This window comes from Corvus kubaryi, unplaced genomic scaffold (genome assembly GCF_017639235.1).
Source record: "Corvus kubaryi isolate FWS band 111438036 unplaced genomic scaffold, C.kubaryi_AGA036_p1.0 65055, whole genome shotgun sequence".
NCBI classification, from domain to species: domain Eukaryota; kingdom Metazoa; phylum Chordata; class Aves; order Passeriformes; family Corvidae; genus Corvus; species Corvus kubaryi.
The window spans coordinates 25,789-40,507 of NW_024581730.1; the positions used below are offsets into that span (position 1 = coordinate 25,789).

General features: G+C 45.2%; 1 protein-coding gene across 5 annotated transcripts in view; it reads right to left on the minus strand.

Moving 5' to 3' along the window:
- Window positions 1–297: 297 nt before the first annotated feature.
- Window positions 298–14,719, minus strand: part of LOC121672933 (epsin-2-like) — a 54,536-nt gene continuing 40,114 nt past the window's right edge. For 2 of the 5 annotated variants that reach the window (XM_042045868.1, XM_042045867.1), the window contains exons 3-9: window positions 13,230–13,354; window positions 11,769–11,861; window positions 11,328–11,499; window positions 8,619–8,792; window positions 7,031–7,123; window positions 5,951–6,166; window positions 298–4,277 (exon numbers count right to left, since the gene is read on the minus strand). In XM_042045868.1, the coding sequence (XP_041901802.1) occupies window positions 3,949–4,277; window positions 5,951–6,166; window positions 7,031–7,123; window positions 8,619–8,792; window positions 11,328–11,499; window positions 11,769–11,861; window positions 13,230–13,354 (1,202 nt within the window). In that variant the 3' untranslated portion in view covers window positions 298–3,948. The remainder of the gene's footprint in view (window positions 4,278–5,950; window positions 6,167–7,030; window positions 7,124–8,618; window positions 8,793–11,327; window positions 11,500–11,768; window positions 11,862–13,229; window positions 13,355–14,719) is intronic. The other 3 variants (XM_042045869.1, XM_042045871.1, XM_042045870.1) reach the window with 3 other exon arrangements.

Genomic DNA, 14,719 nt, shown 5'->3' on the forward strand with positions numbered 1-14,719 from the left:
TCATTTTTATTGAGTTAGTAAGGTCCCAACTGACCCCGATTTCAGTGAGCCACAGAAACCCCCCTCTCTCCCAGCCAGAGCAACCTGTCCCGGGAAAAGTGATGGATGCATCCAAGGAATCCCACTGGCAGAGCACAAGCAGCACCCCTCAGACACGGGGAGATCCCTCTGCCACAAACCTTCCGTCAGCTCACCCCAAACCCACCAGCCCCCTGCAAAACTCCACCGAGCAGGGCTTGGGTGGGAATGGGATCATAAACACCACGCAGAAGCTTGGAAAAAGCAACAGGGCCGCAATAGAAGCAATACAATTTTAATTCTGACCAGTCACCTACAAACCCCTCGTCTTTCCACTGTTCGATGGCATCGTTTAAGTATCACATCTGTGACATCGCTTGGGGGGGAGGAAAAAAAATGACACAAAGATACAGACATTATGATACAATAGTACAAATGATAAATTATTTATACAGTAAATAATGTCAATAGTCAGCACAAATCCAGAAAAAGCAGCCGGCTCCCGGGATTATGGAAAGTTTGGGAAATATTGGAAGTGTAACACTTGGAAAGGAAGCGAGTGAGATTCTGCTGGGGAAAAAGAAACCTCCTCTTTCTGCATGTCCTGTGCAATATTCAGGCATACAGTACACCTCAGAACCGGGACAGCAAAGGGGCACTCGGGCAACAAGAGCTGTCTTGGCTATGGGACTTCCCAAAAACTGTAACCACCACAACGCACCAGGGCTTCCCTTCCCTGCCCCCTCCACGGAGTTGGGTTTCTCTAGAGTATAAAACTGAATAAATAACTGAGCTTATTTTGGGGGGTGGAATTATGCCAAGGGGATGGCAGGGGGGAATTTTTTTTCTTTTTACAAAATATTTAACACTTTTCTCTTTGGTCAATTTGACCAGTAAGGCTATTTTGGGCTACTAACATTTTAAAAAAGAAAAAAAGAAAAAAAGCACTTTGAGTATTTGCAAAGTGAGAAGAAGAAGGAGAAGAGGGGGAAATGGAGAAATGGGGCAGACGGGATGCGATGGGACACACAAACATCCTCCAGAAATGTGGGAGGGCCAGGAGGGAGGGACGATTATCCTGGAGAGCAGGAAAATCATCACCAAAAGAGCTGGACCATTCGGAGCATCCCCAGCCAGGACAGTGACCCCCTGAGGACACAGCCCAGCCCGTGAACATTTACCAAACCAGCTCTTTCTCCTCCTAAACTCAGCTCCTGCCACAAGCCCTCTGCCAGGCTGGGATCTGGGCTTGGTTAGTCTCAGCCTAAATCTTAACAGCACCAGAATTGGGGGTGTGGCTCCTCAGGGAGGAGGGGAGTTTGTTGTGCCGTAAATGTCTCTTTAATACAAAAGGAATAAAGTTCTTGGGGCAGTGACTTGATAAAAGCAACAATTTGCCATTCAACAGCTTCATTAAGCCAGGGCTCCCTCCCAGAGCCAGAGCACGGCTTTAGCAATTCACAGTGACAGCTCCAACTGCAGATTATTTCAGCACTTCGAGTATTTCTTATCAACACCATCTTGCCTCTAAAAAGTGACCCAGGACGTGGCCAGGACTTTTGGCTGGACAGAGAATGCCCCATCCCACTGCAGTTCAGGGGACAGACTAAGGGAAAAACATCGAGTGACCTCGATGCCAGTGCTGATAAAATCAAACTGGGAAAATAACCCGGGATAAATCTCGCCACAGATCAGCTGGAAAGCACTTTTCCCCCGATCTGCAAGAATCACACCCTTCCTGCTCTACACTTTTCAATAACCTCAACAACAACAAAAAAGGTCTTTTTCCCTATTCTGAAAGGCAACGTGAACGGGGTTTTGTTTAGTTTTTAAAGACAGGCTGGGTGTGGACAGCAATCCTCTTTCCTCCTATATAAAAACAAGAGCAGATGAAGATGGGGAAATCCTCCTTGCCAATTCCAGAGGATCCAATATCTGCACAGGAACATGCACACACTGAGCATTCCATACACTACCAGAGCTACGCTGACCTACACAGCTCCAGTCTGGGATTGTGCCCTAAATCTGATCGTCCTTCAGCCTCCCCTTCCCACCAGGAGATCGATCCCAGTCCTCCCATGGGATCCAGCCCCTCTCTGGCCCCACAGGGAATTGTTCCACCACAACAAAACTCTGGCAAATTCTGTTTCCTATTTTCCCTCTCTTAATTAGGGAAAGGCCACCAAGTCCATTCCGAGGTGCCCTGCAGGGATATCCCTTTCCATGGATTTTTGGGAGAGCAGAGTTCAGCCCCGTCAAAGTCGGGCTCCAGCAGAACCCCTGAGCGCGGTTTGGTGCCGAGGAGTCCAGACATGAAAATTAAAAAGGGATAATTCATCTCCCAAGGGATGGCTGCACATGGAACCAGTTATCCTACGGAGTGCACCTTCCAACAGGAAAAATCAGTGGATAAAATGAAACAAGTTGTGTTTGTACATCAGGATTTTTAACAGCTCCAGAAGTTTTGCAAGGAAAATAAAACCAAACAGCCTCTCTTGGGATCTTCATCAAGGCTAAAAGTCTGTCCAGTCTGGGGATTGGGAAACGGGAACAAATCAAGGGAAAGGCGACTTTAGTGTTTTTTCTTTTTAATGCAGTCTTAAATCATGTTATGCTCAAATTCAATTCATCTAAAAATAATTAGTCACGAGGATTTGTTTTTGATTTGCATTATGAATACTTCATTTAAAAGTAAATATTTTAGTGTTAATCTTCCCTTTTAAACTCTCTTTACAGAAACAAAGAGCTAAAACCATAAATAAGAGGGCATTAAAACCATAAAAATGACATTTGCCAATATCTTAATTTTTCAGCCAGACTTGATAAATCTATCAAAACCAGACAGTTAAATAAGAACCACATTATAAAAATTAGCAAAAAAAGGACTATTAGGTAACTCTGCAAACTCAAAATATGAAACTGTACTAAACAAAATATGTGCAAAAGTATACAAGAGTAACTGCATATAGCAAGGTTAAGCCTGAATTAGTTTTAAAGCTTGCCCCGGTGAAACTGAATTCAAAGTTGTCCCACTGTATTTCTGGTTTTTTTCCTGTTCTTTTTTTTTTTTCCGATTTTTTTTTTCTTTCAACTCACATTGTAAGTCAAATAAAAACAAAATACACATGAAAAAACTTCCAAACGAAGCCGGTACTGGACAAGCACAGAGCAGGACACTCACTCAGCACGAGTGCAGCCACTCACAGAGAGTTCCAGGAGTCCTTAGAGTAGTGTAGGAATTCAACACTGCACACGACAGCACAACTCGAGCATGGTCTTGGGTGTTTTGTCTGGGGTTTTGTGTTATTCTCCTTTCGAGACAAGCTTGCTTTTCTCAGTCACACCTCAGAGATACCAAAGCAGTGCGAGTTTGCAATGTTTAATGCATAAAAACCAAGCCCCCCTGGGCCCTCCGGGTCAGTCTCTTCTAAGAGTAAGGACTATGGGTGAACCAACAGTCTAGAACTGTGTGTAGTTATGTGCAAAACATTCACTAGCACTCGGAATCCCAGGTCTATCTTATGGGCAGAGGAAGTGACAGATGCAGGGGAAGAGTAAATTCAGGAATCCAGCACATGATCTGACATCTACAAAATAGCCAACGGAGTTTTCGAATGGCAGGTTCTCTCCCTAGAAAGTGTATTTGAAATGATTAACAAAGTAACAAAAATGGGCAGAATCTAACTTTGGTGAAAAGTCTGAACATTTCACATGATGCTCAACAAGCCAAAGTAAGGTACCATCTGTAGCAAAGACTAGATTTAGATTAACTGGTAAGTAGAGACAACTCTTCAAAGATCATAACTGTAAACTGCAAATCTACTTCCAAGTCTCTCACACACCGTTCAGTCCACACAGGCCACGTTCGTTTTGCTGGAAAGACTTCAGCCTGGAAACACTAGGAAAAGAAAAGTTCCTTTAATTGGGTCTTTATAGGAGGAAAGGGTTAGTTGTATTTGCAGACTGGGAGGCTGCCGGCGGCATTCCTGTACTGTGCAGAGCTTGGGGCATTGATCCTGCAATGCTCAGCCCCTGGCCCATCCTGATGGACGCCACGGTGCCCATGGCCGGCAGCGGTGCCATCCCCACGGGCACGGGGGCCATGGAAGACAGAGGTATTGGCTCCATGCTCATCGGGGGCACAGCGCTGAAGGAGGGGCTGCTTCCCATCACGGGACTCGCTCTCATCTGGTTCAGGGTCAGTGGCTGAGGCTGGTTCACCTGGAAGGGGTTGATTGGAGTCGGTGCGGTGGCGGCACCTGGGTTGGAGAGAAAGGGACAGAGATGGTGCTGCCATCAACACCGGGGTCAGGAAATGGTCTTTCCTGGCAAAGAACACTCCCTGTGTGCGTCCCCACCCCCAAAACACCCTGCGGAGCATCTGCCACCCAGCAAAGCTGAGCACCAGCACAGCCTGTTCCCCTGCAGCAGCCAATGCCTCCAACACCCCTTCACTGACCAACAGCTCCCACTTCTGATAGCCCTGAGTGGAGACACAGGTTCCAAATCTGCTTACCTGGAACAGCCCTAACCATGACATCCACATCACTGATTTCATTTTTTAAATGCTACTTTGCAAGCTCTGTGCTCCTTTACTGCAGAGAGTGGGTTTACATTGGATATCGGGAAGGAATTCCTCCCTGTGAGGATTGTGAGGCCCTGGCACAGGGTGCCCAGAGAAGCTGTGGCTGCCCCTGGATCCCTGGCAGTGTCCAAGGCCAGGCTGGACAGGGCTTGGAGCAGCCTGGGATAGTGGAAGGTGTGCCTGCCCAGGGCAGGGGTGGTTTTTAAGGTCCCTTCCAAACCATTCTGGGACTCTGTGATTTCTACATTTGCTCCAAGCTCTCAGCAGCCACCTCCATTTTCATGTTTCTGGCACCGAGCTTGGACAAGAATTCCCAAAGTAAACAACTTGTTTCCGAATTACAGCGGTGCTCGAAAAAGCAGATCACAAGTTTCCCAGCCTTTGAGGTTCCCTGGACTGCTGCCAGCCCTGCAAATTCCTTTTACCGTACAAGCCCTGGATTACTTGGATGGCCCAGTGACCCCTCAAAAACTTTTTGTAGTACCCGGGAAGGGCAGATACACAGATTTCCTCTCTCTCCCTGCTCACTGCCAAGGCTGCTCAGAATCACTGCCTTTTTCCTACTCAAGGATTTTAATACATTGATCTTTTTTTCCATTGCAAGAGTGAAGAAAATAAATAACTGCAAGATCATTTCCAAGTGTTTCACCCTACGAGCAACACAGGAAAATGTCAGTGCCAATTTCAGCTTTGAAAAAACACATCTGCCACGTGGTTTGGTGTCACCATTTCAGTCTGCTCAAAGCAAGGGCTCACTTCTAACAGGCCCAGCTTACAGGAGAACTGCAACAGCCAATTTTTTTTTTTTCCCAAAATACACTGAGAACGTGTTTTCAGACCAAACTGGCTCCTTGTACCAGCCTAAGACATGCTAACCAGCAGCTCACTGAATTACCCTGCAGAGTTTGCTCTCTGGGACCTCAGGCTGCAGTCAGAGATCTCCTGTGCCTGCTGCAGCTCCAGGAAAAGGGCAGTTCCAACCTGCTTCCACAGGAACCTACTACCTATAACCTTCCCAAGGTAATCTTACCTGTTTTGACAATAACCAGCTGGAGTTCAGCCATTTTTAACAGTCCCGAACCTTCCAACACAGATCATTTTCAGTGAGGGGAAGGGGAACAGCTGGAATAAAGCTCAGCTGCAGACCAAGAGCAGTCACTGCGCTGGGTGAGCCCAGGATGCCTCTCTGAGACCCTCCTGCTCTTGCTTGTGATCTGCTGGCTGCAGTAAGCAAGAAAACCAAGCCCAAATCACCCTTCTTTAACTCCAACAGCACTGAGCTATGCAGAGTTCTCCTGCAGAAGGGAAAGCTGAACTAGAAATGTGAAGGACTGTGCAGAAACCAACCTGGTGCCAAGAATGGGTTCAGTGAAGTAACAGGTTGTGGTGGCTTAGACACCAGAGAATCCAGGTTCACCAGGGCAGCGTTGGGGCCCAGGAAGGACTCCGGGGTTTTCCGGGCTGCGCTTTGTTTGCCTGATGTCCCACTCGAGTGCTGGGACTCAAAGAGATCAGGACTCGTGGTACCGCTGTGCTGAGATGGCAGAGTGGAACCTGATTCAGCTGCAACAACACAAAGGGACAAACCAAACTTCTGGTTAATCCACAGAGCCAGGCAGAGAGAACCCTGAAGCATGTGAGAGCAGAAATGCTTTATTCTAAGTCTGTGTTAGTCAGGGCTCAGTGTTTCAGGCTGGTTACACCCTCTCAGCATGCAAGCAGGTCAATGTTCTTTAGGAGAGCATGAAGAAGCTACAGTCAGAGTTGCAGTGCTCTACTGATGGAATTCCCACAGCTTTGCTGCTCCAGGTGGGACTCACAGGCTCCAAGGAAAAGATACTCCAAAGCCTTGGCTTGTGCCCTCGCCCTACACCACTGCTGTGCCCTTCCTAGCTGGATTCCACCCAGGGTTTCTCTGTTGGGTTCAAAAAGCCCAGCTGTGCTTCAGGCAGAACCACCCTGAGAGCAGTGGTACCACAGCACTGACAGCTGAGGGTCTGGCAGCTTTGATTTACTGACCACTGACCAGAGAAAAAGTAAATTAGAGTATTCATAAAAGGTATTTTCTCATCTTCCTACTGGAATTTATGCATTTGAGGAATTCAGTCGGCATGGTTCTGGTGGACTCTCTGAGCATAAGCCCTGCTCCAAACATGTTGGACACTGGGAATTAAGGAGTCCAACAAATTTCTGGGTCAATGCAGCAAAAGGTCACACAGTGCAATTCCATGGATTACAGTGCAAAAGGCCCATTCCCCACAAGTTCATGCACAGGCCAAAATATGAACAAGGAGCTTTTACTGCTGCATCATCACTTCCTTCCCTTTGTGAAAGCTGATTTTTTTGTTCAATAAAATTTAAGACTAGAGACATTTGTTGCTGTGACTGTCACCCAACCTGTCCACATGCTAAGAATTTGATTCGTACCTGGCTTTTTGGAAGTTCGAAGTGTGTCAAATTCAGAAAAATCATCTTTAACTGTACCATTCAAATTACTGAAGAGGTCAAAAGATGTACTTCCTGTTCAAAACAACAAGACAGCCCTGTCATTAACACATCTTCGATTGCATCACACAGCTGATCCTCCTGGAGGCAATTCCTAACCCATTCCTGTTACCAAGAAGCCATGACAAGTTCCAGAGCAGCAGCTGGGAGTGCTGCTACTCTGAGCCAGGAGCTGGGAGATGGAAATGTCACAGAACTGTCCTTTCTGACAGCATGGAACAACTAATTCAGAGCAGTTTGCTTTTAGATCAGTGTAGGGCACACCTGAGCATGCTGGGGTTTGGTTGATTGAGTGTCTGCACTAGAGACAAGCAGATCTTGCTGTGGAAGGAGAGAACAGAAATGGATTTACAGCCTCAACTATCAAGTGTTAATCAGCCCTCAAGTAAAACACCACCAGTGATGATTTCACTTCTGCTTCCCAAGTGGAAAGGAGGAGGAATGCCATAGCAAAGGTTGTGGAGATGGTAAAGCCCCATTAGCTGAAGCACCAGCACTCACCCGGAGTTTGCAATCAGTAAAACATCATCATTTCAAAATGTGGACACACTCTTACCTCAGACTGGAGGCATAAAATAACACCTGAATGACCAACAATCACACTCCTGAACAGCTTTAAGGTTTGTGTGGTTTTAATGAGCTGAAATGTTTTCTTAATTTAATTTAATTTTAACCTTCAACGCATTTCAAGCAAAAAGAGCACAAGATGACAAACTCCAAAAGAAGGAGTGAAGATTGAATATAAAACCAATATTTATCAAGAACAAAGAGCCACCACAGTTAAAGGCTCATTTCACACTGCTCCAGCTACTGCCCTTTGCCCAGGGAAAAACTGCCGAGACAACTTTTTGCAGCACTCAGATTCCTTTGTCTGTTGTGTACCAGGATGAATGACGAGCAGAAAATGCATTTTGGATGCTTTTAGCCACGGTGCCAATATGAAAATGCCAGGTATTAACACTCATCAAGGTTGCATTAGTTACAGAGCATGAACAGACAATTACAGCAGCACCTTCTGCATCTTTACCAGGGCTCCGGGAGGGTTTCACACCCTCAGTCTGAAGGAACAAACCTTCATTTGCACCTCTGGAAGTCTCCTCCGAGCTGCTCAACCTGTCAATCTGCATCTGCAGAGACATCTATCTGCAGAGCTATTCATCATAAGGAAAGGTTAAATTAGAGTATCATTCATTGCCAGAAATTAAGTCCTTGTCCAATTAAAGATAAAACCCAAGAGCAGCAGCAGTCCCAAGTGCTCAGCAGGAAGCCACAAATACCAGGAAGAGACACGTAAGGGACAGAGCACGAAGCAGCACCACAAATTCAGAGCTCTAAGTCAGAATAATTACATTTAAATTTCTTTTTCCTGCTGGTTATTACAACTCCCTTTTATTTTGCAGACCAGTTCTGCCAATTGTTCAGCTTCTTTGAACCACACAATGCAAGAAAATCATTTGGACTTCTCCTCATTACTGAAATAACATGGATATGGGATGAGACCGTTGCTCACCAGAAGTAGAGAGAGGTTTGTTTGCAGGTGCTGATCCCCAAGGATCCACAGAAGATTTTGCTGCAGTAGAAGATGGCTGAGCAGGAGCCCAAGGGTCCACATTTTTGGACAGAGGCTGAGCTGTGGATCCTGCTGGTGCTGCCCAAGGGTCAACAGAAGCAGCTGGTTTGGCACCTGCAAGAAGAATCAGCAGGAAGAGCAGTGAGTCCAGCTTCCCTTTGGAAAGCTTTCCTTGGAGATTGCCCCCTCTCAGGAGCCTGTACTCCCAATTAATCCTGAGCATAAATGGGAGCAGCAGTTCAGCACCAGGAACACTGGGAACTCCCACCATTTGTGTCACACACTCTGAGCAACAACGAGCACCAGGAGATTCTGAGCAAGGCACAGGAATAAACAATTCCCCTCTCTGAACCTGAATACAAATACCTGCACTTCCAACAAGAAAATAAACTTGCCTTTTTTACTGACATTGCCACCACAAGTGACAATCCCTGGCTGGAGGTGATCTAAATCACAGGGTCTATTTATGAACTCAGGGGAAAGTGAGTTTATAAAAAGCCCAAAGGTAAAAGGTACGAGACACACAACATTAACCCTTGGACAAAGGAATCTGTAAGATTCAAAGGGAATGTTTTCCAACTCTTTTAACCATACTGCTATTTTATAAAAATACGATCAGCTTCCCTGAGCCAGCTGTGCCTTTTTATTCCCATTTCTAAGAACTCCTGACACACATCTAAGCTGCCCACTGATACCCCTTTATTTTTTTAACACAAAGCCTGTATGTTCAGGGCTCTCATTTTTACTGGAAGATGCTGACAACTCTTCATTCCTACAAATCCAATCACCAAAGGTTTAATTCCCAAATGAGGATTTTTATAACCCAAGAGCAGGACAGAATCACCCACATGTAACAACTCTTATTTTTAATATCCTGCGGATTTCAAGTTACAACTGAGAATTATTTTAGCTTTTAAAACTCCACTCAACCCCCCAGCACCCCAATATTCCTGTAAACCAAGCAAATGCTGCACACAGTGGCACAAATTCCAACTGGAATTTTGGGTTTTGTTTCATCCGCAGGCACGTGGCCGCTAGAGCTCCGGAGCAGGAAATGCCAAAACTCTCCAAGGAAGCCCCACTATTCCCACACCAGTACTTACATTTCCTTTATCTGCCCCCAGTGCTGAGTTAGGAGCAATGCCACACTAATGACAGCATTTCCCATCAACAGCAGCTTCCCAAAATGTCCTTTCTGTCCTAAAGGGAGCACCTGAAATGAGAGCGCTTGGGAAGATCCCTTCCCGGAGCTTCCAGGAGCTCCAGTGAAACACCACAGCGCTGGCAGGATTTGGGAAATGCAGTTTCACGAGTCACTCTTTTATCAGCAAATTCATTGCATCTTCGAGACTCTCCCTGGGAGAATCCAGCAGGCTGGAAGCAGGGCTTGTGCTGTGGTGTAAGAAAGCTGGGAAGCACTGAGGAAACACTACAGCTGGAACTGGTACAAGGAAAATCCTGTCAGAGGATGACACATCAGGCAGGAGATGTGAGGAACATGGATTTTGGTTGGTTTTAACCATGCAAAAATAAACTGCATGGCCTTAGGGCCCAAAATTTGGGCTTTTTCTCAGTTCTTATCACCAAAAAAAACCAGGTGTCTTATCACAAAAAAAAAAAAACACTTGGAATGATGACCTGGCAGCTGGCCCAGGAGCTTTGTAGGTGCATTTAATGCCATCATGAGCAGGGGAAAAAAACCAAACAAGGCATTTCATTATTAAACTTCCAGTTTTTCCTCAGGAATCTGATGGTGGTGTGTGGAATACAAATAACTTTGAAGCACTTTAGAGTAGAGGTTGTAGAATCACCAGCCTGAAGCAGAACTGACAGAGCAAAGCTGTCAATCTTCATGGAAAAGCTTCCATTTGCACAGAAACTCCCTGCCCTTTAAAAAAGTCAAAAATCCCAACAAAAAAATAGATCCAGCTCCAGTTCCAAGTGTGAAGAACCATCCACTTTCTTATCAAAGGAGTAACTCCTTGGACAGGCTTTGGCTGACCCAGACACCAGCCCAGCAGACAGGCAGCAACACACACAAAAGAAACACACAAAAATTTGGCTGAGTTGCTCTTTAAAATGTGAAACACTGCATCTTTCCATTCAGAAATACTCCGTGGATTTAGCATCAAAATCCTATGGAACAGTGAATATTTAAAACCTGAATTCTTTTGTCTGCTATAAAAATCTATATTTAAAGAATTTAATCCTTTTGGTTCTGACCATACACAAACACATCACAATACTCTAGGAGCAATTAAGGACGTGATAATTCAGATCTATGGCTTTCCTAAGCTCAGCACCCTGCCTAAGTATTAAATTCTGGGAAGAGTCTAAACCCATGGCACTGGACACAACCAGCAGTGAAACACAAGCATCCTCCCTGTGAGAGACAAGTTGGTTTTGCTGTACAAAGACAACAGAAGTGCCACTCTCCTGTTTCTTAGGATTCAAACTGCACACACAAAAACCCAACTGCTTAAAAAGAGTGCAACTTCCATTGGTTTCTGCTTGGGAATGAGTTGAGGGATTTAGTGGAATCACTCAAAATGGACTAACACACAAGCTGGACATTGAGGAACTTTGAAATGCTCAACGTTAAAAAGCAAAACCTTTTAAATCCCATTGCTGCTGGCAGTGTTCTCTTACCAAATGATTGCCACGGGTCAGAGGCAGGGGCTGCAGCTGTGGATCCTCCCCAGGGATCCGTTTGGTTCGCAGCAGCAGCAGCAGCAGCAGCAGGAGGTCCCCAGGGCTCCGTTTTGGGCGGGGCCGGTGCCGAGGAGGGCAGGGCATCCATCAGGTCCAACAAAGTGGTGTGCTGAGGGCAGGAAGAAGCTGAGCTTTACTCAAGAGCATTGGCAGGCTGAAGTACAAACCCGTGAGAGTGAAGAAGCAATTTTTTTTTTTTTTTCCTTTTACACACCTGCATTGACTAGTAGTTCCAAATTTAACCCACATGGAAGAAGCTTTAAGCTATACAACACAGCAAACCCAAAAGCATAAAAGAGCTCAGTATTAAGCTAGTTTGTGTTACTGTATTTCAGCTTTTGGCAGCATAACCGGGAATTTCTTAGGCGAAGGCACTACCTCCTTCTTTTTGGGAATTTTAATTGTGTCTCTGCGACTCTCCTCCAGAGCCATCTGTAATCTCAGATCGTCTCCGCGTCTGAGGCGCTCCTCCTGCAAAGGAAATCAACACTGGTGATATAGACCATGAGCCTGCACTGAGCTGCTGCTCCCTCCAGGGCTCCAACCCTGCCACCCTGTGCACCACAGGGGGATGTTTTGGCTGCAATTTCGACATAACACAAATGAGGGAAAGGCGTTTTCCTGTGATTCTTGCCTCAGGAGCACCCTGGCCCTGTGATCACAACAACATCCAGTTCGCTGATTGGAATTTACCCCGGTGTTGTTTTATTCCTCATGAAACATTCTTTCCAAAATTCAGTTAGAAACACCACGGAACTTCACGTGAACAACCCATTTTTAAATTACCGTAATGGTTTTTCAGTATTCAAATCACCACTGAAGGTTGTAGGGAACTAAACTTAAATTTCCCTAGCTTTTGTTCACTTCCCTCCACACTGGTGCAAGATCCACCAAGGGAATCGAGTCTTGCCAACTCCATGTGTAATGTGAAGGTTTAAACATCTGTAACTACAATGTTTATGCCACATTCAACTACTTTAAATATCTTTGCTTGCATCATGTCTCTCTGAAGTTGACTAATCCCCCAGCTGCTATTTCCCTTGTCATTTTTGAAGCTACTTCAAATGCTTACATTCTGATTTATATTTTCATTCCCTTTATTGCCCAATAATGATAAAGTTTACTGGGTGATAGTTTCCCTTTCCAAGCACTCGTGCTTAACATACAGCTGTAAACTAAGTTGTCACAGGAAGCCTCTAAAATATTACAGGCACTCAGCATGGCTGACTTGAATTTTCACTCAGAGCTGAGATTCAACTTCGTTGTATATGAAACACAATAATTTTAATCACATTTACTCCAAATTCAGAATGAAGCTCCTAAGAATTAGCACAGTAACATAACCCAGGTGATAGATCAGGAGTCAATTTACTTTAAACCAAGTTTTTTTATATATTCTGGTACTTTGTGTCAGGTCACCCTCCTGTTCCAGACACTCCCACCAAAAGAAACAGACCATTCCAAATTCCACTGGAATCAGAATTCACTGACATTAATGAAGGTTTTCAGGACCAGTCATGTTTTCAGCTCTTCTTAACTGAAAACATCTTCAGTAATGTGATGATTAACATCCTCCCACACAAAGTCTTCTTGCAAAGTGACTGTCATCTTCCACTAGTCTCAACAGCTCGGAAGCTGAAGTTACTTTAAAAAGAGATTTAAAGAATAAAAAGAATAAAAAAAAAAAAAAACCACACAAGAGCAACATCTTCCAAAATGGCCTTTCTCACTCCCCTTATTCCACCTGGAGCAAAGCCAAGCTGCCAGTGAAAAAAACCAAACCAACAAACCAGGATTGCAATCTCAAGTCTCAAAGCATGGACACTTTGGAAAACCTACACGGGCACCGACCTGCTCCGCCACCTCCCGGCTCATGGCCAGCGCCAGCTGCAGCTGCAGCTCCTCTTCCCCGCTCGTCTGAGGCCGGGCCTGCTCGAGCTCCGAGGAGACTCGAGGGGATGTCGCTGTTGGGAGACAAAACCCAGCACATTCAGCACAGCAAACAGCAAAGAGGGCTCAGGTTCGGCTCCTGCACCCCGTTTGCACATGTTCGGTCTCAAAGCTCCCTCAGGGTCAAGAGATGAAGCTCCTGCCAAGGGGGAGGGGGACAGGCCAGGATAATTCAGCTCTGCAAGACAGTTCAGCTGCTTTAAGGGAAAAATATTCCTGGAAAACAAAGGCTTTTTGTGGGGCTGTGATACCAAGAAGTACCCCAGCTCATGCTGGACATACCCTGAGCGTATCAGAGCTCCAGGGGCAGGACACTGACTTAAAAACATACAGAATTCATTGTCGAAGAAAACATTTGTGGGTATTTCTTACATCTTCCAGTGTCAGTAAGGATCTGCTGGGAGTGGGCCAGTATCAGGGTAAAATTGGATACCACCCACTTTTCTGTAAAATAATACAGTCTTAACGGGAAGATAAAGAACTATTCTTAACTGCTGAGCAGGCTCGGGGACAAACAAGCCAGCTATTCAGACCCCAAATTTACGCAAATACAGGATCATTCTCTGTTAAAAAAAGAGTTTGGTAAATGGGTTGGGGGTGTTGTTTGGTTTCGGGGGTTGGCTGGGGTTTTTTTGGGGGAAGATTTCTATTAGCTGGTATCTCCCCCACTCGTCCTCGAGGAACAGTCAAGCTTGACAGCTAAAATATGCAATTTCTCAATACACAAACCATCTTTTAGTGATGTTTTCACTCCAGGAGCATGTGAAATTCCCATCCTACACCACTAGCAGGTTTAGCACTGTACAGTAATTAAACAATTTTGTGCTCACTCTCTCTCAGACAATTCTTCAGCATCCAAATCATTCACACAGAAATTTTATCTCACTTTGGCAAGGAAGTTTGTATTTAGTGGCTGGAATGATGATTAGCTTGGCAAAATATATATTGACATTTAATACATTTAACTGAATGTTTCAAACTAGCATGTCAAGCTCCAAGAAATCAAGTTTCCTCCTACCAGGTCAGCTGGGCATGTGAAAATGAGATTGCCAAACTCAGTTTGAAAACCACTTTTTCATCACTGCTTTAATCCTCCAAACATTTCCCAGTCTTGTCTTTCTCTCCTTAAGGTTCAGGCCAAAATGACATCACAGAACAACAAGTGGAACTTTCTCATCCTACAGGCCAGAAGGAAGGTGATTCTCCATAAACAAGGAATGACCTTTCCTCCTTCCCACCACATCCCAAGGTGCCATCCCACCCCACTGTGCTTCTAAAGGCACAAATTAATTTACCACCCACAATGATTCTTCCACATTGTGCTGATCCTGAAGCTCTCAAGCCAACCTTACTTCAACAAAGATGCTACTCATACCTCA